Below are 24,281 nucleotides of genomic sequence, written 5' to 3' on the forward strand. Positions count from 1 at the left end.
GGAACTACTTATCCCAAAAACCATTGCCAACATTTTCGCAATGGTTACAACCCAATAGTTAGGCATTTTCTTGCATCTTATAACCTTTATTAAATATTATCAATTTAAGGGTCATATATTGTGTGCCTTTGTGTATGTAGCGACTTTATTGCTTTTAATCATAACCTCTATGGAGAAAAATAATTAACAGGCCATCTGCCTTTAGATAGACTTTCACTTTGCTAGCAAACTCATTAAACTAGGCGGCTAGTTATAATTCACAAACCACAGTGCTGACAAGTGATAGGATTACCTGTAAATGAAAAAAATGGCTATAACATTGGCCGAATGCAGCCAAATGATCATATATTCGTTCAACATTATTGAGCTATTATCTAGAATTGAAAAAACTAAAGTTAGGAAACGCTGACTTTTCCTAGCTAAATAAGCAAATGACTTCACATAAAATATGTATAGTTAGTGTTCTAGTCACTAACTACATATAGTAAGTAGCATTCCCCTCGATCCATCCATCCCACTACACATTTCGTTCAGAATAGGAAGCCTCTGTGATGACGCTAAACAGAGCAGGACTTCGACCACACCTAAAGAACTACATGAGTCGTTCTTTCTAAAGTACGAAAATATCTTATTATTTACAGTGTTACAAACACACACCCTAACAATTGTCAGTTGTGTAGGTTAGAGATGGGCGATATGGCCTAAAATCCATATTGCGACATACATTGCAGCCTCTTGCGATAACGATATATATCACGATATAAAATTATAAAATAAACGTTTCAGAACAGGTTACATAGACCCTAAGGAAAGCCAAACTGCTAAATGTATTTAAAAAAAAGAGAAATATAGTATGTCATTTCGAGAACATTTATTGTGAAACACTGTAATCATACAACATAATGTTGCAGATAAATAAAATTAGTATTGGGTTTCTTTCCTTTAGTGCAAACCATTCTAAAATGCACTACACTTAGTTTAAGTCCTTGGTTCTTAAATGCCACCCAAGATGCAGAGAACAGGAAAAACGGGTGTCTTTCTAGATAAGGAACAGACACTGTACTGACAATTAGGGATGGGCATGATTAATTGACGATCGATCATTGATTGTTAAGATTTTTGTCGATTACGTGATATTTTTAACCATCAAAAGGAGGTTGACCCAGCCGGAGAGGTGGTCTCGGAGACGTTGCTCAACATGGAGCAAAGAGGAGATGGGACGTCTTTTGGATACTTGGGTCCGATATCCAAAAGACATTCTGTCTCCTCTTTGCTCCATGTTAAGCCACCACCTGACGGTCCGACAAAAGCAAGTAAAAAGTATGCTGGAAAACATAACTTAAAAATGCCGATGCATTTAACACATTCTGAGTCAGGATGAGGGAGAAGGAGTTGGACCAGTCCGCAGATCAATGTATATCACTCTGGATATCCATGATTGTTTACTTTCACCGGTGCTTCCCCCCCCCCCCCCCCCACCTTTTTCTTTAACGCTTTACAATGCCCCAGACCTTTTTGTCCAATGATTTAAGGTTCTTTGCACACATGCAGGTTTGTTGACGAATTCTGGCACTGTTGCGAAAATTGCAATGTGAAAAGGAATTGCCCCAAACCAAAAATTAAACATTGTATTTTGCGACATCAACATGCATTATCGTGATAGAGCGATAGAATTAAAATCTCTATCGTAGGCCATTTTTTTTATCGTTTATATCGTATATCGTTTATTAATTAGTCGCATTACTAGTGTAGGTATGCGTCAGAGTTTCAAGCCCACTATTTATCTTTGAGATGTATGGAGCATTTCCATTAAGCTGCAAAACCAAATTTCTTATTCAGCATTTTTAATGTATTTAGATAAAAGCACTGAATCATAAGCTTCATTTTATCAAAAAAGAACAGCATCAATGGAATAGAAGTTACTGACGGAGCACAGATTATTTGCCACCGCATTATTTATCAACAACTTTTTCTTTCCGGCTACGCTGACCCTTAGCCTTCTCATTTTGGGTCTTCTGCAGTATGGCCAATGTATCCCTCTTCTCAACTTTCCTCAGCTGTTTCTTCTTCATCCTCTTTATCTTTGATGTATTCCGGATCTGTGTGATTAAAAAGAAATTGGTTGAAACAAAAGGGCCCAAAAACAATGTTGAGTGTTTATAATTTCTATAATAATAATGCACTTGTTTTTTCCTCCACTAGTAAACAAGTCTCATTTGTTTAAGAAGAAATTCCTGAGGATATTAAAAGGAAGATCTCCCCAAATCCATCAGATCAGGAAAATATATTGTCAATATGTCTCACAGATTTCAATTGCTCAGTGACTGCTGAGTTGATTTTCTTGTCAAGCACTTTGTATTGCAGTTTCGGAAGATACTGCCCCTCTAAAATATAAACTAGCCCACCATGTTCCCCTTATGAACACGTGCACACAAACAGGGCTTTGGAGTCCAAGTGTCACCAGCCCGGATGGCTGTGGATAAAATGCACTGGTCATTTTAAAAACCCTTTCCAGTGTGGAACCGGTTTCTTGGAATACCCTATGCACTCCCGTATGTACCGCAAAACAACCTTGTTGATTTTAAACAATATTGCCCTGGTTGTTAACATACAGGGTTTGAGTGCAGTACTCCAACATGGGCTCCCTCTGGATTTATTGGTTCAAACAGATAATTACTTAAATTTATGTTTCCAACTAAATATTCCTGCTTCTGTCATGATGTCAAATAACCGATTCCACCATGAGAGGAGAGGATAAAGAGGTTAAAAAGACGTGCAGTGTCATCCATGGTGGCGCAATAGCAGCAAACGGAGCTTCAAACACTCACAATGGGCTTTGGACTCAAATAGATACATGTATTGGTTGGGGTATGGATTTGATGATATGATACTGGAGAATTGGCTGTAGATAAACATTAGTTTAAGTATGATAAATACAATTGGTTTCAGACTTTTCAGGTTTTCTGGCATTGCAAATGTGAATTAGTCTGGAACCTCCGAGCAATTATTTGGGGTTTCCAAGGGGCAATATCATTGGGAGCATACCAAAAAACATATGGATGCACTTGGATTCATACACAATCCATCAAAGCCACGGCATGTGGGACACATCTGCAGCAGCCATCTTTGTTGTTTATGTTGCCTCAATGACGCTCACAAAAGACTCTTCTCTGTACAGTAATCGAATTAAACCTGCACGTTTTGAATGGTCCGACCAAAGTCGAGTCTTCTGAAGATCTGACTGAACAGGAAGGGGGCAGGCATATGCCGGAACCAATTAAACATGAGCTCGCTGATTTGTCAGTTCCACGGCTAGTGGCCCCGAACGTGACCTATAATAATTTGCCTATTGCACTCTCAAGGTCTCAAAATGCAGCTTGTGTGCACAACAACGATCAACTTACCACTTGAACAATCTCTGACTTTCGCTCATTCTCAGCACGTCGTTTCAATGTCTCCTCCGTCCGTTTCCTCTTGTCCTATTAGGAAAATGATTGTAATAAATGAGTGATGATCGTTTTCTTCCATAGCAAGGATTTAATTTCATTTGGCGAATGCCTACCTCTTTCTCTTTGGCTTTGTCTTGTTTAAGTTGAAGGGAGAACTTTTTGACCATCTGCTGCTCTTGTTTGGCTGCCATCTTTTTTCCCCAAGAAGTACGCAGGGGCTTATCCCTGACCACTGCAGAGAACCTGTACAAATGTTAAATGGTCAAAACAAAGACCCGGTTTGGAGACAACGTTTGATGACATATGCGTGGTTCACGGGGTGTTATCGACGGTAAAGCTACAACCAACCTTTGTTTATTCCGGTCCTTCCATACTCGACCTGATTTCGGTTTTCCCAGAGGAATCTGTAATGCCGTGGTCTGTTTCGTTCCAGGGACAAATAGAGCCGCCTCCTGGGGCTTTTCACCGGGGTGTACGGGGGCCGTTTCCATCGTACTAGGGGCCGTTTCTATGCGTCCTTCTGATTTATTGGACTCGTTTTCAAGCATCATGGGGGAATCTGTAGACTCTCCTACGGGCGCCTCTGATATACTCGTCATGGTGTGTCCTTCCTCCGAATCTCCTTTATCCAAAGACATAACAGATTTCCTCGTCCTGCGTGTGGAGGGCTTTGCTGGACTAGGCACCTGAGAGTCGGCCAAGAGGGCTGGCGTGCGGACCCTACGTCCGCTACGAGTCCGTGTAACTTTATCCACGTCCTGCGTGCTTTCGGGCTCTTCTGTTAACTCGGGCTCTGACCTTTCAGTCGTAACACACTCTCCCGGGGTTTTCATGTTGACCCGAAACCCTTCGTGCACTGCCCCAGTGTGCTATTTACATAAAGAAAGATAAATTACAAACTGTTACAGGTATACTCGACTCTGTTGCTACACCACGGACGTAGACACACGTGTGTTAGGAGCGTGCTTCCGGTTCCTGTATCCGTTGCTTGGTTAACTCTTCTTCGGTGTTACTTGAATAATTTCAAGAACACGACAACACATATACCACCGCCACCTAGCGACCACGAGTCGATGTATGGCAACAACTCTTCCATATAGTGGGATTATTTGTTTATCAACACGCGCGCAGAATCATCGCAAAGAGAACATTTGTTTGACCGGTTGCCATGGTTATCTCCGTATGGTTAATTTGCAGTTGCGGTGTTAATTAGCGATGTTGTCAGCTTACTGTTACTTTAAACTGTAATCAGAAAACGCGGTTATATGCTATAGACCAGGGGTCTTCAACGTTGTCCAGGCCAAGGACCCCCAAACTGATGGAGGGATGGAGCGGGGACCCCCTACTTATATATTGTATAAAATTGTGTTTTATATTAAACTGGTCCTATAGTGCCATGTATAAATACCCTGTTATTTTGCATTCAATACTAAGATATTCAAATAATACACAGGTTGATATATTCATGTTTTTATTTTAAACATGTGCAAGGTACAGTGAGTAGGGGGGCCATGCCACTGCAATTCATAAACATAACATAACATAATAAACTGATACCTGGCCAAGATCAACAATGTCTGTCAATTGCATGTAAACTTAAACCACGTAAAGCTATTCAAATGGACATTTTTAAAACATTAATGTGGAAACGAAAATTAGTGATGTTTGTTAATGTCCTTCTTACACTCCGCAAGTAGTCCGGTAATTTATCAACCCCAGCGTGTCCGGTTGCTAAGCGACGTCAACGTTTTTGCGGACTATTTCTCTGCTGATCGCTTATTTTCCCGATAATGACCGGCGTTCTGTACATTATCCCTTACATAACAGCACTCTCTCTCTCCCAACAGTATTGGCTGCGCACTCTCATCCAAATTCGTATTGTTTGCGGCGGAGGAGGGGGTAGATATAAAGACCGGACGAGAAACTGACGTCTATGTGCTGTCCTTTTTTCTTAATTGAAGGAGCAGGCAGAGAAAAGCTCTCTCCTGCTGGGCTTTCATTAAAATCAAATACATAAAAATGTTGCAGCCAGTCCAGATGTGTCAGGTGTGCGCGAGAGACATACGAACGTACTCTTAACACTTTGGTAAGTGCCATAGCCTATATATAGTACAATCGGATCGCATGATAGGAATAGATCTATTCATATTAGAAATCGGATCAAAAGTGTCCATGTAAAAGCGGCTAGTGTGTTGGATTCATGTTAATGTGTATTTAAAGACATTTCAATTTGTGGAAAAAATTTCGGGGGGAATATAAAAAAAAAATCTAATCAACCAAAACTTTCGCGACCCCCCTGCAGTACCTCCGCGGACCCCCTGTTGAAGACCTCTGCTATAGAACCTATAGTATCTGTGGTATAAAGGCTGGGACGAATTTCAAATTATAAATATTGTACACTTTGTGTTGAAAGTATAGACCATTGCGATTCCCATTGAAACGATGGCGCGGTGATTATTCTTCAAAACGAGAGCTGGTAAATTGTGAACAATGAATTAAACTGTAATCAGACAACGCGGTTATATGCTATAGACCCATTAGTATCTGTGGTATAAAGGCTGGGACTAATTTCGAATTATAAATATGTACAATCCATAACGTTAGCTCTCTGGCTCATAGCTCAGCTGGCTAGAATACCTCCCGTTGCCAAGTCGTAGCTAAGGTCCATCCTATTTACTGGAGGAGTGAACAACGTTTTGGCTGCATAAGAACCTTACGGGAGGGTAATGATTGTTCCAGGTATTAGTCAAACCCTCAGGCGTTACCAGGGAAACTAAATTATGGCACGTGAAAAACTTTATATTTGGAATGTAAAACGCATGAAAATATAAATTAATGATCTTGATTTATTTTCTTTGGCAAGTGACCATGGTATAAGCGGGATAATGCCCTTCGAGGTGTCAAAAACATGTTTGATGATCGTAATTAAAGGGGAATACTTTTAGAGGGAGATGAACTCAAACAGAGCATACATTTAATAAGCATGCAATACGAATAAGAAAAAGCATAATTATTCAAGTATTTGAATTGTTTTATTATGCTGGCAAGCAAGAAGTAGAATAAATGGGATAATCAGTCTTATTAAAACGGTTGGTGCAACCAACCGCACAACCAGACATGATTGCGGCTCTTGTCGCTCTCCTCTCTTTCTGCATATGACATACGCGTAGAGCGTATGTATCTGTACAATACTGCCCTCTACCGAACAATACTCGATTTACCACAACAACCACGTCACATGATAACACTTCCGCAACTCATTCAGTCGTTGTCGGACGCACAGGGAAGCGGCGACTCTGTCCATCCGAAACACTGCTATCATAAGAGTCAGTTAAAACGAAGTAAAACATGATACTGTCTTCTTTCCTTCGTATCGGCGCCGTTGTACTGGTGCTCCTAGGAAATTCAGTAAGTAGCAATTGATCGTCCTTAGGTTCCTTGAATTTGCAGTTTGGGTTTTGCAAAATGCAATGACATGTAATGCAATCAAAATTATGACTTGGAGATCATTCCATGTAATATAAGGTGTGTGCGTGTTGTCAAGGAATGGAGACACAGGCCGAGCATCTGTTAACATATTAAGCTTTGTTTTATACTTATTGCATCATCAGTTATTTTCTTGTAATGAGGCCCAATCGTCACCAGGATTTCACCTAGGCTTTATTAAAAATATATGCTTCTACTGTTAGATATAAATATTATCACTGACAATATAACTGTGACTGCTGTCATACATTATGCAACCATTCTACATTGCCTGGTACCTATACCAGTATATTGGCAAATCATTGGTGTCACATGAGATGCCATCCTTTGCCCTTAAAACTTGCGCAATAAAAATGTGACATGCAACGAATACGGTAAATACATTTGACAGGCGCTGTGTAATTAGGAGACGGACTTATCATTCTTCACTTTATGCATTCCTCCTTTTTTTCTTTATTCTTATCTCAAGCTTAGCTATACACCTTCACTGATTAATATCATGGTAATCTTTTATCACACAGAAGATAAACGGAGAGAACACTGAAATCGACCCGATATGATGCACGTGCTTCCAGATTCAGACAATGGTCCAAAATATTAGTATTTACAAATTATTTTAAAAGGATTTCTGATGAAGTGCTTTCCATTTCTGTCTCATCAGCTTGGGGCACTGCGGTCATTTAGCATAGACTACAAGAATGACTGCTTTCGCAAGGATGGCGAGGAATTCCGCTATATATCTGGGAGCATCCACTACAGCCGGATCCCCAGAGTGTACTGGAAGGACCGCCTGCTGAAGATGTACATGGCTGGACTGAATACCATTCAGACGTACGTGTACCTCATTTTTCATTGGCGGGAATGTGACCGATTAGGCTCATCAATGTACAAGTTGACTGTGCTTCCAACTTCCTAGATCAAGATAATATGTACTTGTGGGGAGATTAGGGACATTTGTTTGTGGCTAAAAAGTGCTTTGTCCCTCTGGGTTTTTAAAGATCTTGCTTCAAATGTTATTGTAATGAAAAGCAGGCAACCTGGGTATCCAACCTCCAATCCTTATATTTGGAAAGCTTAATGTGAACAATACTGACACTCTTCATTCTCCTAAAAGATATGTTCCCTGGAACTTCCACGAGCCGTCTCCAGGTCAGTACATTTTCAATGGAGACAGGGACTTGGAGCACTTTCTTCAGCTGGCCCAAGATATCGGTTTACTGGTTATTCTGCGGCCTGGGCCCTACATATGCGCAGAGTGGGATATGGTGAAATACTTTTCTCCCAAATGTCATTGCCACACCAACCCACACCTAGATACACAACTCTTGCCTGTTGCCTGAGTTATTACGTTTGTTTAATTTAATACATATTGATGTCTTGTAGGGTGGCTTGCCTGCCTGGCTCCTCATGAAGAAAGACATAGTGCTGCGCTCTTTAGACCCGGGTAGGTAGAAAGAGTAACTATTAAAAGATATAAAAGGACTGATGTATGCCTTGGGTTACGTTCTGTAATGCATGTTGCATAATTCCTCTGCAGATTACATTGCAGCGGTGGACACATGGATGGGGAAGTTGCTGCCGATGATGAAACCTTTCCTATATCAGAACGGAGGGCCGATTATATCCGTCCAGGCAAGTCCCATGAACAGACATTTGTAACCCTTCAGCTTTTTATACTTTATTTCAAAACCGTTTTAAGATTTGTTGGCCGAGCAGGCCACTGCAAAACACTGGCTGCGGAATTTACCTCTAGCAATGTTTCCTTTCTGTCAAGGTTGAAAACGAATATGGCAGCTACTTCGCATGTGACTACAACTACATGCGTCACCTGTCCAAGTTATTCCGGGGACACCTGGGGGAGGAGGCGGTGCTGTTTACCACCGACGGCGCGGGTCTCGGGTACCTCAAGTGTGGCTCCATACAGGGTCTTTATGCCACTGTGGACTTTGGTCCAGGTAACCACATGACATTACACAGTAACCCTCTCGTCAACCTCTATGTTGACTCGTCATTGAGATACAGCCAGAGGATCAGAGCACTGGTCCCTCACATGACGTCTCGGTGTGAGGTGAGGGAATCAGTCATGGCCTGTGTTGTGTTTGTTTTCCCAAGGCGGTAACACCAGTGTTGCATTCGCTGCCCAGAGACATGTGGAACCCCGTGGACCGCTGGTGAATATCTCCCACCGTTATTTCACTCCCTTTATAATCGCCAGGGCAACATCCAACCAGACTCGTCTCCTGTGTTACAGGTGAACTCAGAGTTTTACGCTGGGTGGCTGGACCACTGGGGGAGCCACCACTCCACCGTTTCAACAGCCATTTTGGCCAAGTCTCTCAATGAGATCTTGGCCCTCAGAGCCAATGTTAACTTGTGAGTTTGTCTGACTTCTGGGGGGCAGCAGTCAATGCATACAAATGTAAGTCTGTGGAATAGCCAGTGATGTGGTTGTCGTGCTTATACTTCCAGATACATGTTTATCGGGGGGACTAATTTTGGATACTGGAACGGTAAGTGGCTTCTTTTTGCTGGATAGTTTTGTAGGGGACGGATGTTTTCTCGGTTTATTTGTGAAACGTGTTGCTTGTATGTGTAGGTGCGAATAACCCGTACGCCCCACAGCCCACCAGCTATGACTACGACGCCCCGCTCACAGAGGCCGGAGACCTCACTGCCAAGTACTTTGCTATTAGAGAAGTTATTAAAATGGTAGGAAAACTAACCCGTCAGTTCAAATAATAAAACATTAGGGTCACCGTATCTGTTAAGAGGCAGCCATTTTAAAATACGTGTTTATCTAATAAACCTGTTTGGATCCTCCCCTAAACAGTATCTGAAGATACCAGAAGGGCCAATCCCTCCATCCACTCCAAAATATGCTTATGGGGCTGTTAAGATGACAAAGGTTGGACTGGGTTCACTTTAAACCAATTGCATATGATCTATTACTCCTGGTGAGAGGTATTCTTCAAACTGAATTTATAGTTTATACAAAAAAACGGCAAAAAAAAAAATGTATACTCCCTCAGGTCCAGACAGTCATGAGTGCCTTGGAAATACTGTCATTCTCGGGACCGGTGAAAAGCATATATCCAATGAGCTTCATTGAATTAAATCAGGTACCGCTCGTCTATAGTTCACCTTTGAATAATTAGGATCACCTGCATTTTCATGTCCAATAAATTTTATTTTAAAAGGTCCAGTGTGTAGAATTAAGTGGCATCTAGAGAAACAGACTTGGCAGAAATGTTGTATAATATGTTGTCCATAAATTTAAAGTGTATAATCCCACATCTATGTTTTTGAGGTAGTTTCCCTTTTTGAAAACTTAAGGTAGGCCATTTCTCTTTCGGAGAAAGTGTGTATCCAAAACTTAATTGCTGTTATACAATTTCAGTTGGTTGCAATCAGCAACCCAATTGCTGCACAATTCTATACACCTATAACTACTTTTACTTAAAAGATTGAAATATACATTTCATTTATCACAGAATTTTGTTAACCTCTGTTTCCATGTTTGATTCCCCGGCCACAGGCCTTTGGGTTTGTCCTCTACAGGACCAAGCTCCCGGTTAACTGCAGCTCACCGACTCCCCTTTCCTCCCCACTGAATGGAGTTCACGATCGGGCGTACGTGTCAGTCGATGGGGTGAGTTTCTTGACATGTCATTTTTAAGAACTGATTAAAAAAAAAGGTTATAGGATGCTGTGGTGTATTAGCAAGTAATGGCAAAGTCATTTGTGGTGGGATTTTAGATTTGCTATTGTTCTGGCTTCTTCTCAGGTGCAAATGGGAGTCCTGGAGAGGGACAAAGTGTTGACTATCAACATAACAGGAATCTCTGGAGGTCAGGTTGACCTGTTGGTCGAGAACATGGGCCGCGTCAACTATGGAAGGGGCATCAACGACTTCAAGGTTAGTCTCATGAGGTATCATGGTTGCAACGGACAATCAGGGGATGCCAAAATGTGGCGGTACAATGGGCGGAAGACACTGGTCAGCAGGTCACAAGCTTACAGGCTAAGCAAAAGCAAATGAAAGGCCCCGATAACACAGAACTCATATCAGTGAGACCAGGTTCAACCTACTGAAATAAATGTGGTGCATCCATCTAGTTTGGGTTCAATTGAGCCAATGAGTAAATGACATTCCCACAAGGGTTATTCTGATATTTAAGTGTGTAATATTCAGATGTGAAAACGCAAAATACAGCAATATATGATTGAGGTAAACATTAATAAGGAGATCCCCAAAAAATAATGTAATGTGCCAGTTATGTATAAATAAAAAAAGGTTAGCGTCCTTTGTTGGGAGAGCAGCTTACTGTTTTTAGTCCGCCGAGCAAAGAGTGTTTCAGAGTAGACCGGGGGGCATTAGCAATGCTAGGAGCAATCATTTTGCCCCGTTGCAAAATGAGCCAGTGAGACACTGGCAATAAAGGAACTTTACATTTTTATACATTTCATGAGGCTTACTTTTTCAGGATTTATTCCACAGCCTTTTATTAATTTCATAATATATCTGTTTAATATTGACTCAAATGACATTCCATACCCATCAGATTGACACCAGAACAATAACCAACTTCGTCAGCAAAACTAGAAGCTTTCCCATTTCATGAATATATTTAGTTGTTATTATAAACAGAGAAATTACCGAGGACAGCTCCAGCTGGGGACAGGACATCAAACGAGGACCATCCCCGGGACACAGGGGGGTCTGTCAACCTGAGCGGTTTTTATTCGTCGCAGCTAGTAGGCTCAACTCAACAAGAAACTTGTACATTAACTAAAACCAGGTTAATGTCGTAGGCTACAATTGTACAAAGTTTCTTTAATTTCCCAGCTTCATGTTGAGACTTATTTCAAGTAAAACTGCTTAAGTTGTATTTCTCACTTTCCAGCCAAATCCACAATGATTGATGGTGCCTCAGCACTGTAGCTTAAATGTCTTATTTCTCAAATTAAAGGGGCTGAATAATCTTAAAACTCTTCTCTTATGGGTTTCAAACAAAGGTGTTCTAAAGTTTTTTCTTTGCTCTCCACCAAAAGGACTTCCACCCATCTCACCGGCACCTCATTACTCTGATTGCTCACTATCTTTGCTCCACCACAGGCAGAGGGACTTGGGTGGGGCTAAAGCGGTCAAAAATAGTGTAAGGCACCCAAATATAATGTTGGCTCATCATATATAAAACACAAAAGTAAACGTATACATATATATTAATAAAGGTCAGCCGAAACTACTTTCCTCCCTCCAAACGCAACGTCTTTCTTACCTGTGCTCAAATAGTCTGCTTGGAAATAATATGATTGGATATTGTTAATGAGAGAGAGAGAGCGAGAGAGAGATGATGTTGTAATTAGGGTTTAATGGATTTTGTGTTCTCAACCCAACAAAATAAACGACACAGGGCTTGGTGTCCAACTTGACATTAGGCAAAGATGTGCTGAGTGGCTGGACCATGTACAGTCTGAATATCGACCAGGCGGTCAGCGGGGGGCTCATACAACAGACCCAGGTGCCAGGCTCCAGCCAGCCAACCAGCTTCTCCCTGCCAGCCTTCTACAGGGGAAGCTTCCTGATCCCTGACGGCATCCCAGACCTGCCCCAGGACACCTACGTTCAGTTCCCGGGCTGGATTAAGGCACGTCGCGTTGCAAAACGGTTTATTAATATGGCCTAGACTTTTTATATTACATAATTAAACAAAGTAAGTTTGAGAAGGAACAGAATGTTTGCTTCCTTTCCGGGATGTTACAAAACAATAAAATATATATATAATTCTGAATCAGAAATGCACACCGATCGCTTTCCCCTCAATGCAGCAAGTTATGTAATTCCAAACCATGGCCCAATATTTGACTCTTGTTTTGGTGTCTTGTCATTTTAGGGTCAGGTTTGGATTAACGGCGTCAACCTGGGGCGCTACTGGCCCTCCCGGGGACCCCAGGTGACCCTCTTTGTGCCGGCCAGCGTCCTCAGCACGGCGGCCCCAAACAACGTGACGGTCCTGGAGCTGGAGGCATCCCCCTGCACCACGGGACCCTGCGTGGTGGAGTTCACTAAGACCCCCGTCCTGAACGCCACCGTCTCCTCGGCCCACTGCCAGAGGTTGTTCCTCAGAGGCGGCTAGTTGTCCGGAGCTGTGCTCATCTCTGATTGGACGCCCAGAGGAATCAATTTGCACTGTTGATTGATATACAATGGCACAGATCAGACGTTGAGTGTTAAAGAATAACACATCTGACTTTTATGATTGTTACTTTTTTTTTTTAATCAAACTATGTTGGTGGCTCTACCTCAATGATTCTGCATGGATCTCGGGTCTCTCTTTATCTTCAACGGAAGTTAATATTTGAAATCATTCGCTTGTATGAAATTCTGTGAATTTAATACTGTACAATCTTTTTAATGACAGTATTTTCTAAATTAATTTCAGCTGGTATCTGTTTAAAATGGGAAACACTATAAGACTGTTCTTTTATATGTCAATACAAAATATCCTTGCATAATGTTTCAAACTTAATGTTTGCTTGTTACATTACATCAGCTGATGTTTTTGTCAAAAGCGACTTACAAATGGTTGCAATAGTAAGTGTTGTTAGCAAAGAAGTCTGTTCCACTTCCACACAGAAAGTGGATGGAAACTACCAAGGGCGTAGGAACCGGGGGGGACGGAGGGGACGTGTCCCCTACAATATCGGAGACAGGCGCATTTGTCCCACCTAAAAATTATACCGGATCTGTCAGGTTTCCGATATGTGTCCCCCCCAATGTTAAACTCATTCCTACGCCCCTGGAAACTACACACCCTACGTAATGTTGTAGGGCTAAACATCTTTTTTACCGCTAGATGTCATTAATCGACCATAAGGCAATATCTTAGAGAATCAGTCTTAGAATCACTGTTTACGAAGTAAGAATGTCGGAAACAGATACTTACCCAGTTGTTGGGGGTATTTTCATGTAGGGAAACAACCAAAAAGATGGGTTAAATTCTGAGGAATGTTTACTTTTCTTGTAGGCTCCTTAACAGTTATGTATACAAACTCATGCAACATAGTTAAGCATATCACAAAATAGCAATTAATGTTAAAATTGTAGGGCACACTATATCTGGGGAACGCATTAACTCCCCAAATTCTACAGAATCATACATTCAGAAAGCAACAGTTTAGTCCAACGCCATTTCTGATACAATAGCCCTCATAAAACTGCACAAGTAAGACTTACAGGAGTCGAAAGCATACTCCCTTTCCATCTTTTGGAATAATAAAGTGCATTTGTGAAAGGTGTATATAAAAATATAGTATACCAACTAAAAAACCCTAACCTAGGCAAGATAAATTAAAACACGGATGAAACATATTCTAAAATATAGTTTGTTGGTTTGTTTAAATCAACAATTTCCTTTTCCCAAGTACAGGATGTGTATAATGTAGAAAAACCAAGAGACATTCACCCTACTTAACGTAAATCTGCTCCATCGTAATAGAGCATACAAATATTAAACCTATGATACAAGACCAGCTGCTCATGATTTATCATTGCAACTAAACAAACATTTGCCATTGGAACTGTAAGGACAGAAACGAGATGCTGTCCAGATGATTATATTGATGCCATGCTATAAAGGCCATGCAGCAGTGAATTTTTCCTTTTACAAACACAATTCCTGCAAAAACTGTTGTAGCAGTCATCCTAGTCTCCTGAATGCTGTGATTTGAAAAGAGAAAATGAAAGTGTTTTTTTTTTTAAATCGTAATTCAACAAGCAATCTGACCAAATTGTTAATCTTGTAGAAATTAGACCTGTATTCAGACAACTGTATCTGGAATTAAAATGTAGTGGCTGGGTCGAATCCCCGATGTGTGTTGGGTTGGATTGGTGAGCAGGATCCGTGAGCAGGATTCCAAACCCCTACCTGCTCCTAAGGAAAATCTGCTTTTGGAGACTTGGTTGAATTTCGTTTTGGATGGAAGTCCGATAAATGAGTACAGTCGTACTGTTTCTATCCTGACACAATGGAGCACGTAGTCCACCAATAACCAATGCCTTTGTAAAAGACAGCAAGTCTCCTGGTAATATCTCCCAGGGTGTTTCATAAGTAACTTAATATCAAATGTGTTTAGATATAGGATTTTCATTATCTTACATTAATGGGGGGATGAGTATTATCATTTTGCTACTGATAAATCCAAATATTATTTAACCTGAAACTCATCTGATGTGGAAATCTTCCAAAATTCACCCAGTAAATGCAAAAAAAAATGGGGCTTTTGTAAACAGTATTAACTTTCTTACAAAAATAAACTTTGCATAACAAAATATACACAATTTTTATGCCATAGATTGAAAATATTATGTCTAATTTAGACACACAGACAAGACAACTGTAATGTAGACATCCTAGTGGTCATCTCTCCATGAGATTGTTAACAGTCATGTTAATAATAACCTACATGTTTGGCACATACCGTTTCAATATGCTACAGTGAGCACCCAAATAGCCCATAGCCATTCGATGTGTGGCTTTTCTTGGTAAACCAGCCACAGTAAGACAACGGGCAGTTAGGGACCTCCTTTCTACAAATCCACTAGAGGGACTAGTCATGATTGTCAACCGGTGAGGACAGCTTGACTTATCCGTCATTCACACCACACTTCATAGGGTTTCAGAAATCAAAGGACAAATGGATAAAGAATTCAATAGGTGCAGTTCGACTGATGAAAACATAAGACCCAATGACAGGAAGTACAAATGTGCTATATACAGTCCTATTTATCATAAAATGTGAATACATTATAAAAATAAAAGTTGAGTGAGAAGCGTGTTCCTATAATAATTTGCTAGGCAAATATAAACACCAACTTCCACTCTTAGTTTAACATTTCGTTGGCTATCGAGCTACGTTTATACGTGTACAAACACCTGACATAACGGCGTAAACAGCGAAAAACATTTGACCTATCCTTTTGTTTGAGGTAAACCAAAATTTGAACAAACTCTACAAACATGCTGGTTATTTAAACGCTATCCCTAAGGGCATTTTAAAAGGATTTCACTGGTAGGAGAACATACCAGACACTTTGACACATGTTCAACGCCGTTGTGATGTACCCTATGAATGCATGTCATATAGAGAATCCATTCTGAAATGTGTTTGCAGTAAAAAACGGTTCACATAAGGCACATATAATGCAGAAGAAAACACAACGTAAACAACGGAAAGGGACAACTGAAACATATTGGAATAAGAAGCCCTCCCCCACACATCCGACGTCCCTTAAAACTCTTAAGGCCCGTCCCATCAACAGTAGGGAAGAGGGGGGAGGTGGTTGGCCCATCAACAGACACAATAACAGAGGGACTGTCCTCCCTCTCTCCTCCAGTCTGTTGACATTAGCCATCACAAGGGCCAGCAGCGGTGCGTTCGTCCACAACAAACCAGAAGAAGAGGAAATAACACGCGGGTCGTCTGTTCTCCTCGGTCACCAATGTCCAAAGTACCAATGGGATCCCATTAATCCGGTGACACCGAGTGGCAGTCCACCAAAGAGTTCTGCCCCAGCGGGTGGGGCTCCGCAGGCTGCTCCTCGTCCCCCGCGCGGGCCCCTATTCTGGGGGGGTCCGGGCCGCTGCTCAGTGGGGGGGGGTCTGAGGGAGAGGGAGGATATGGTGAAGATGCAGTGGATTGGGCGCAATGCTTATGTCAGGCCAGTGAAGAACACACACGCACACACACACACACACACACACACACACAAATCATCTAACCTGTGGCTGCCAATTAATCAAAACCCATGGATTCAGGTCCTGGTGGAGGGCTGACTCACCACCAGTACAGTCTGGTCCGTGCGGCTGCAGGCTGATGGACCCTGCTATTGGGTCCAGCACCACCGAGCTCTCGTTCACTGTCATCTCGCTCGCCCCGGTGATTGCGTTGGACGGCCCGATGGAAGCCTCGTACTCTGGGGGGATCTCGTCCGAGCCATCTTCACTGGGCTGGAAGAATACTGGAGAGTTAGTCTGCAGCACTGTGCTGCGGTTTCTGAATGGAAAGGGTAGCCTAGCTTGTTCAGCAAGGGTAGCCTAGCGGCAAGCCTATCCATCTAGGGGAGCCTAGCCTATCCATCAAGGGTAGCCTAGCGGCTAGCCTATCCATCTAGGGTAGCCTAGCCTATCCCTCAAGGGTAGCCTAGCTTATTCATCAAGGATAGCCTAGCTTATCCATCAAAGGCAGCCTAGCCTATCCATCACGGGTAGCCTAGCATATCCATCAACAGAAAGGATAGCATAGCTTATCCATCAAAGGTAGCCTAGCCTACCCATTAAAGGATAGCCTAGCTTATCCATCAAGGGTAGCCTAGCTTATTCATCAAGGGTAACCTAGCCTATCTATCAAGAGGAGCCTACCTTATTCATCAAGGATAGCCTAGCTTATCAATCAAGGATAGCCTAGCTTATCCATCAAAGGCAGCCTAGCCTATCCATCACCGGTATCTTAGCATATCCATAAACAGAAAAGATAGCCTAGCTTATCCATCAAGGGTAGCGTAGCATATCCATCAACACAAAGGATAGCCTAGCTTATTCATTAAGGGTAGCCTAGCATATCCATCAACAGAAAGGATAGCCTAGTTTATTCATCAAGAGTAGCCCAGCCTATCCACCAATCTCTTTGCTTGAGGGGTTCTTAAAGGGCAGGTAAAGCCGACCAGGATCTCTTTCTGGGATCCCTAGGCGTTCCCAGGCTAGCTGGGACATGCCATCCCTCCAGTATGTCCTGGGTCGGCCCCAGGGGCTCCCTGAACACATGAACAGCCTTGCCATGATCCTATCTAAGCTCAATTGAGCTCCTCTGGGATGCAACTTCCTCTTCCTGAACTACCTTCAGCCGCATGTACTCTCCGCCTTATCCTTTCTGTCACTAACCCAGGCCGAGGCCGGGTTTTTAAGTCCCTCTTATAATAGGATTACATTCTTAAAGTAGCACATTCTACGTTCGTTGTGAGGAGAGGGCTGTGTGGCCGTACCATGATGCCCAGGGCCTTGAGGATGTTGGTTTTGCACATGGGGCAAGTCCTCTGGTCCTGCAGCCACGGGTCTATGCAGTGTTTATGGAACAGATGCCTGGATCAACCAAATAAACAAACAATTCATTTATTCTGATGCCAAACTACATTTAATGCACAGAAGGAAGAGTCTCAAATGAATTGTATGAAAAATAACATGCAAGGAGTTTGACTAACCAAATGAGGAGAGCCATGTTTTACCTGCATGGTAAGATCCTTACAACGTCGTTGGGCTTGTAACTTTCAATGCATACTGCGCAGCTGTCAAACTCTGAATCTATTTCCTGCACAGTAGGGAAAAGAATATAGGAAGTCCTTCTTAATTGTATTTTATGTTGCAGGTACAAATAAGATAAAACTACAAGCATCGCCAACAACACGAAGATGTGATGGGTTAATATACATTAAAAGGCAACAGGCTAAGCTTAAACTATTATGTAGCCATGTTGCTTTTACATTGCACAGTACTGGGGTCTGTTTGGCTGCAGGGTATTTATTGAGGGGTCTGCATAAGGACATGTTCCAAAGAGCTGGATTTCTCACTGGTTGTTGACGTTAAAAGTCCTAAATGTTATTTTCCATAAACAAACATTGGCATAACCTCAGTTCAAATGGTAAACGGTGAACTGCTTGGAACCGAAGGCCCATTATAGATACCACACATTTGTACTAGTACTGCAGAACTTTACAAATGCACACATTGCTTATCTTATCCCATTGTGATTAATGATTGGAATCCATAAGGATTACGCATTTGTTTGTTATTGTGTATAACCTGCCATGACTGTGTTATCTTTCCCATATACAAATATTACATTTGTTGAATCACTAGATCAGTAATCCTTCAAATTTAAATCAGCTGTTCTGGAGAACCCTGGCTAATCAAAATCAGAGATCTGAATTTTAAATATCCGAGCCCGCGATGAAGTTATTTGTGTGTGGAAGGATTCACAATGTTTTGCCCTACAAAAAAAGCCTTGGAGATAACCTAACAAGCAGACAGAAAAAGATATTCTCATAAGTTCTGGTAAGAAAAATAACAGGCAAGGAAACAAGGAGTTTTGATGTTTTTCCACAAGTGATTGTGTTTAAACATGTGACGGAGAAACAATCAAACAGTACGAACCTTGTCCCCTTTCTTGATGGTCCGCACTTCTAACCTGCTGATGGCCTTTTTGGCTGCATCTCCCAGGCGCCTCTGAAAGATAAAAATGAACACGAAATCAGGATATGATACAAGATATGATGCAGTAAACAAAAGGTTAGAACAATTGTGGACTAGATGTCAAGGTCTAAAAATATAAAATCAAATAGAAACCTGGTATTATTAGCAAAACCTGAAAATAGACCAAAGAATCATGACTTTTGCCTTAAATCGTATATGTCACATTCTGATGCTTATATTAAAGAATTTGGACGGTCTGCTAAGACCCAAGGTTGATTGCTGACATTGTCTATGTCAACGTATAAATAGGCCATGTGTGGTGTAGAGTTGTTCCGAATTTGGGCAGCTGACCATCAATAGACATCCATAGTATTCCAAACGAGTGTTTAGCAGCTCCCATAGCTGTATCTTTTTTTGGTCCAGCTCAGGTCAGCGCACACAACAACCCTGGCTAGGTTGCTTTGACCAATAGTGCGGACGAAGGAAATCCATAAGTTTAAATTCTGTGTTCACCGGCCAATGTGCATGCTCATGGAATTCCAGACTGAAAGGCATCTAAGTACATACACAGCCAGGTGTTATTAACTGATTGGAAAGAGGCCCAAGCATTGAAGGAACTGAACACAGTGCTCAGTTCCTTGAATGCTTCGGTGGCTTTCCAATGGGTTCATAACACCGTATCCACCCTATATTGAAATGAGGTTCTGCACTAAGAATTCAGAACTATCACACTGCCTTTATCGCAGCCACCATCTTCCACCATCACACGCACAATCAAGTCGGTGAGCATGCTCAGTAGCATGTAAATACAGATGCTCTCTGTTTGTCCAGATGCTAAAAAAATCCTGTACTTTCAGCTCACAGGCCCCAAAGAGGATATTTAGTACATTACACACTGGAAGACAGAACAGAAGAATCTTTCCTGTGTAGCTGACGCATATCATTACTTCTAACTCACCACTGCATCACTGTTAATGTTTACTTCAAAAATGTATGATTCTGCAAACAGCCACCTCACACTTTTTTTACATCTACCTTATTTGAATATTGTGTTTCAGGTTTTAATGTGGGCCACACCAAAGACAGTGTTTTGTCTCACTGTGGAAAGACAATACAATGTTCATAATCTGATCAGAAGACATCCATAAAGCCCTACCTGGTTGCGGTCGCGCGCGTTGACGTAGCGGAACCTCTGGATGTAGTAGAAGACAAGCCAGGCCAGGGAGATGGTCATGAGGACGATAAAGGAGATGGAGACGAACACCACCGACGTTCTGCTCACGTACTTCTGGAGGTTCCGCGTCCCCACCGTGATGTCCATCATGACCATGACCCTCTGCTCCAGCAACGCCACAATGTCCTGACCCTTGGGCTCCGGGATCATCACGGCGATTATGGTTCCGGTGCCTGGAGGAGTCAAATGCACCCGTCTCCATACATTAGCTCCAGGGACAGGAATCAGCAGAGTGCATTAAAGCAGAGTGCGCCGTAGAGTGCAGACCAAGTACGTATTTGCGGTTCTGTAAATATTGTGATACGATATCTCCATTTTTTTGCAAACTGTTTTTATATTTTGTGTGGTTTAAATTCTGGATTATCGTTGGGGTTCAGGTTCGAACAGAACAGCTGATGCATATTGAATTCTGGCTCATTCACTATAGAGCCCTACGTAGGTCATACTGTTTATTTCCTTCCACTCAAATAACATTGATGTTCTGGGCTTCGATTTTTTTGTCAACCTGCTGAAGTATTTTGGAAGTAAAGATTCCCGCTACATACAATCCATTTTTTCCCCCATCTATAGGTAGCTTTAACGGTAAGCATTTCTTCCAAGGCCATTGGCACTCTTTTAGACCCAGTGGTGAGAGCTGCATTTATGTAATTTTGGTCTGTTGCTCATGAATTGGGATCCTGAAAATACGCAAAGTGACCTCATGGAGCTATACTTTGCTTTAAATTGACAAAACCAAATAATGTCTAATTTTCAATTTCTATTCATTAGGATGGAGTCTAGTTAACTGGGCTTCAATGGTCACACAATATGAACACCACGAAAAATATCGAAGGCTAAAGTGACAATAGATACAGTAAATGGATCATCCTTGGTTTTATTTCTAGTAGGGTTTTTCTGTAAAACAAAACAAACTCCTAGTAATTTCAGAGCATGATTTCTGGAAGGTACAGGGAGCGATTTCCCAAGAATATATTGAATGAGACAACTGGTGTACATGATTCTTAAAGGGAAACTCAAATCAAGGGCAGTAACAACACAGGTAACAAAGGTGAGGGTCATTGACCATAGTTGAGGGTTTCCGATTGGCCATGGCTGAAGTAATTCATGGCGGCAGAGACCAAGGTATGTGCAATACACTTTGGAGGAATCTGTAATTTCTGCAAGGCTGCAAAACAGTTAAAGGAATCTACAAAGCAAAGAGTTCAGTAGATTGGAGTGACCTCAGTATCAGAGTCTGTGGCCACAGTGGCAATGCAAATGCAAACTACCTTACCACCTTTCAATTAGAGAGTGGAAGGGAGACTTCCCTAGGCCAGAGGAGAATGTATATAAATACTTATTATTCAAACAAGGTTTATATAATTGGTTTATTGTTGTATATAATAGCTACGGCTTATATTTCCACGACAATCAGCGTGACTGTATAAGTTCAGATAAGATGTCTGCATTGCTACTAATTCCTTCACCGGACCCTCAACCTGAGTGGCTGTCACAGTCCTTTTTGGTCCACTGATCCCCACAGCCATCTCTCTAAGGCTGGGTGGATTGAGTCTTCAGGCTTCCCCCAGCAGCAGTGCTCCCTAGGCAGGTGCCGGAGATGTGGCCCTGAGGGGCCCCCTTAATACTGCATGGTGAGGCCTCTGTGCCTAGAGCTACTTCAACACCCTTGCTAGGATTGAGCCTTCCATCTGAAGATGCTGTTTGGATCAAATAATAGGAGTCCCTAACATGCCAGCCTCCCTGGGATATCAAGTAAATGTATAGGTTTATCAATGCATTTGGTTAGGAGTACGATAACTAGCCTCTTCTAAACTCGACTTAAGTTCATGACCCAAACTAAGTGAGTTTTCCGTTCACCTGAAAACCCAGCCACGGCTTTAAGCAAATTGATGCAAAGGGAAAACAGTGGACACAGAATAAATGAATACACTATAGCAGAAATAGAGAAGCCTTACAAGTAGCCTACTAAAACCCATGTCTGTAACGCAATCCTAAAGCCAAACAATTAGAAAATAAATTCCAATATTGCAATATGGTATTTAGGATATCCTTAAGCCGTAAACTCAGAACATCTCCTGCTGCCCACTGTGACGCAGCCAGAGAAGATAAAAATAGCCCTGTCTAAGACCATAATATCCACACAGGCAGGCTGTGGCTTAACTAGTCAAAGAAGTGATGTTTTAAAATGTACTGTTGGCAAAGATTTGGCAATGACAACGACAATGTAGCAATATGGAGATATCCCTTTAGCTGGCTCTTGTGTTTTTGGCAGATTATAAAGGTTATGACATAATAGATTGTTAGTGAGACACTCAAATACCACACAGTAAATAGGGAAACCAGTCAAAAAAAGCTAGACATGGCAGTCTTTTCACACAATAACGGCCAGGCATTTTTTTTTACTTTAGACTTCAATATCTGTATATAAATAGCTTTAAGATTAATAATTTAATTGTAATTCATATTAACAAATTAAATATTAATTCCTTATGACAGATGTGGAGAAAGCTCCTTGAAACTGCACCTCGTTAGGTGTTGTGCGTTTACTCTAAATACTAACCAATGGCCTGCACAGCCCACTGAAGCCCTTTTTTCACGCAATCTACCCTTTCTTTCGTTGATGGTGGCTGTACTTCACTGTTTCCCCCTGTCATGCTTCTGATCACATGATTCTCTTCTTTGATTCCTCTCCCGATTTAAATCTGATATATCTTGATGTGTGTGGCTGACATTGTCTAACTGCACCCATTTTCACTACCCATAAATGTACAACTATATAACCACATCTCCGCCATGATATAGCGTTCCATTCCTCCTTCGCTACCTCATTATTCCCACCCCTGACCACAACTACTCCTCAGCCAAGGGCCATGATATCGATCATCTCAAGGGAGCTACATCAAAACCAGATATCTGTCTAATGAAAAATGAGAAGCAATGGAGGCAAAGCATCCCCTGCCACAGACAAACATCCCCTGCCACAGACAAACATTGTTAGTAGTTAACAATGTACTACTAGTATATATATATATATATATATATATATATATATATATATATATATATATATATATATATATATATAAAGACAGAAACGGAAATAAAGCATAGTTGTGATAGGTCTGCCACAAAATTAAAATTAACATAACAAACAAACATAACATGGTGACACTCGTCTGGAAGCTTCTCACCTTGGTGCGGCATGGTTATCGTGTCGTTTGGGTTGTTGGAGCCCACATTGTAAATGACAACTGCGGATGCATTGCGACTTGCAGCATTGCTGATTTTCTCCCGAAACGTACAATTCCCCGCGGCGATCAAAGCCACCCAGGCGATGTTCTGGGAGGCGATGGGGAATTTTACATTAATGTGACATCCTTGTCTGTCCCGAAAGAAGGTAGGTAATAAAACAAGTCCGCGAGCTTCCTTCTTTGGGGAGTGTTCGCCATAGCGACCACACTCGGATTTATCGGTTTTGAGTTCGGAGGTGATAGGGTCTGGATATGTTATGTTGATGAATGCCGTGTACCATTCTTCCTTCTCTGCGACTGTGAACTCAAGGCACAGCACATTTCCCAAACAAAAAGACAGGAAGCAGGTGGAGAGAGCTATGGTCCTGCAAGCTCGGGTGAGGAACACTGCCATTTTTCGGAAACAAGGGTCCCGTCCCCACCTCCGGGGCGAACACCTTGCCCAGTGTCGGGAGAGATCGTCTCTCTTTCTAAAAAATAAAATAAAAATACAAATCTTTATGCTTTCATGTGTTTTTTACAAATTAAAAGCAGAACATTTTTGTTTTTATAAGTACTATCAGACACGTTGGCTTTCGTTTGAGATGTTTTTTTTGACGCTCTTAGCAGAGCACCT

At 41.8% G+C, this 24,281-nt stretch overlaps 3 protein-coding genes across 4 annotated transcripts; 1 reads left to right on the forward strand and 2 right to left on the reverse strand.

The window, feature by feature from the left end:
- Positions 1–695: 695 nt before the first annotated feature.
- LOC307071195 (uncharacterized protein) lies at positions 696–4,390 on the reverse strand. Its single transcript, XM_079730120.1, has 4 exons — positions 3,798–4,390; positions 3,563–3,692; positions 3,405–3,479; positions 696–2,099 (listed from the first exon to the last, which is right to left on the reverse strand). The coding sequence occupies exons 1-4, from the start codon at positions 4,280–4,282 to the stop codon at positions 1,953–1,955; spliced, it is 837 nt and encodes a 278-aa protein (XP_079586246.1). The 5' UTR covers positions 4,283–4,390; the 3' UTR covers positions 696–1,952.
- A 2,331-nt stretch (positions 4,391–6,721) lies between these two features.
- On the forward strand, positions 6,722–15,123 carry glb1 (galactosidase, beta 1). 2 transcript variants are annotated; one of them, XM_079729693.1, is made up of 16 exons: positions 6,722–6,857; positions 7,597–7,766; positions 8,050–8,200; positions 8,319–8,379; positions 8,473–8,567; positions 8,710–8,890; positions 9,048–9,106; positions 9,187–9,308; positions 9,405–9,445; positions 9,532–9,644; positions 9,766–9,840; positions 9,965–10,054; positions 10,471–10,584; positions 10,720–10,851; positions 12,350–12,583; positions 12,830–15,123. In XM_079729693.1, exons 1-16 carry the CDS (start codon positions 6,798–6,800, stop codon positions 13,070–13,072), a joined length of 1,941 nt encoding a protein of 646 aa, XP_079585819.1. In that variant the 5' UTR covers positions 6,722–6,797; the 3' UTR covers positions 13,073–15,123. The 2 variants fall into 2 exon arrangements, with proteins under 2 accessions (XP_079585819.1, XP_079585820.1); XM_079729694.1 differs by lacking the exon at positions 6,722–6,857 and having other exon boundaries at positions 7,626–7,766; positions 8,050–8,084.
- Positions 15,124–15,308: 185 nt separating this feature from the next.
- LOC307070925 (RING finger protein 150-like) lies at positions 15,309–24,278 on the reverse strand. The gene is made up of 7 exons (XM_079729695.1): positions 23,606–24,278; positions 20,337–20,587; positions 19,142–19,213; positions 18,217–18,299; positions 17,977–18,073; positions 16,777–16,945; positions 15,309–16,597 (listed from the first exon to the last, which is right to left on the reverse strand). The coding sequence occupies exons 1-7, from the start codon at positions 24,057–24,059 to the stop codon at positions 16,464–16,466; spliced, it is 1,260 nt and encodes a 419-aa protein (XP_079585821.1). The 5' UTR covers positions 24,060–24,278; the 3' UTR covers positions 15,309–16,463.
- Positions 24,279–24,281: the final 3 nt, after the last annotated feature.

This window comes from Pollachius pollachius (genome assembly GCF_949987615.1).
Source record: "Pollachius pollachius genome assembly, chromosome: 2".
Lineage (NCBI taxonomy): Eukaryota > Metazoa > Chordata > Actinopteri > Gadiformes > Gadidae > Pollachius > Pollachius pollachius.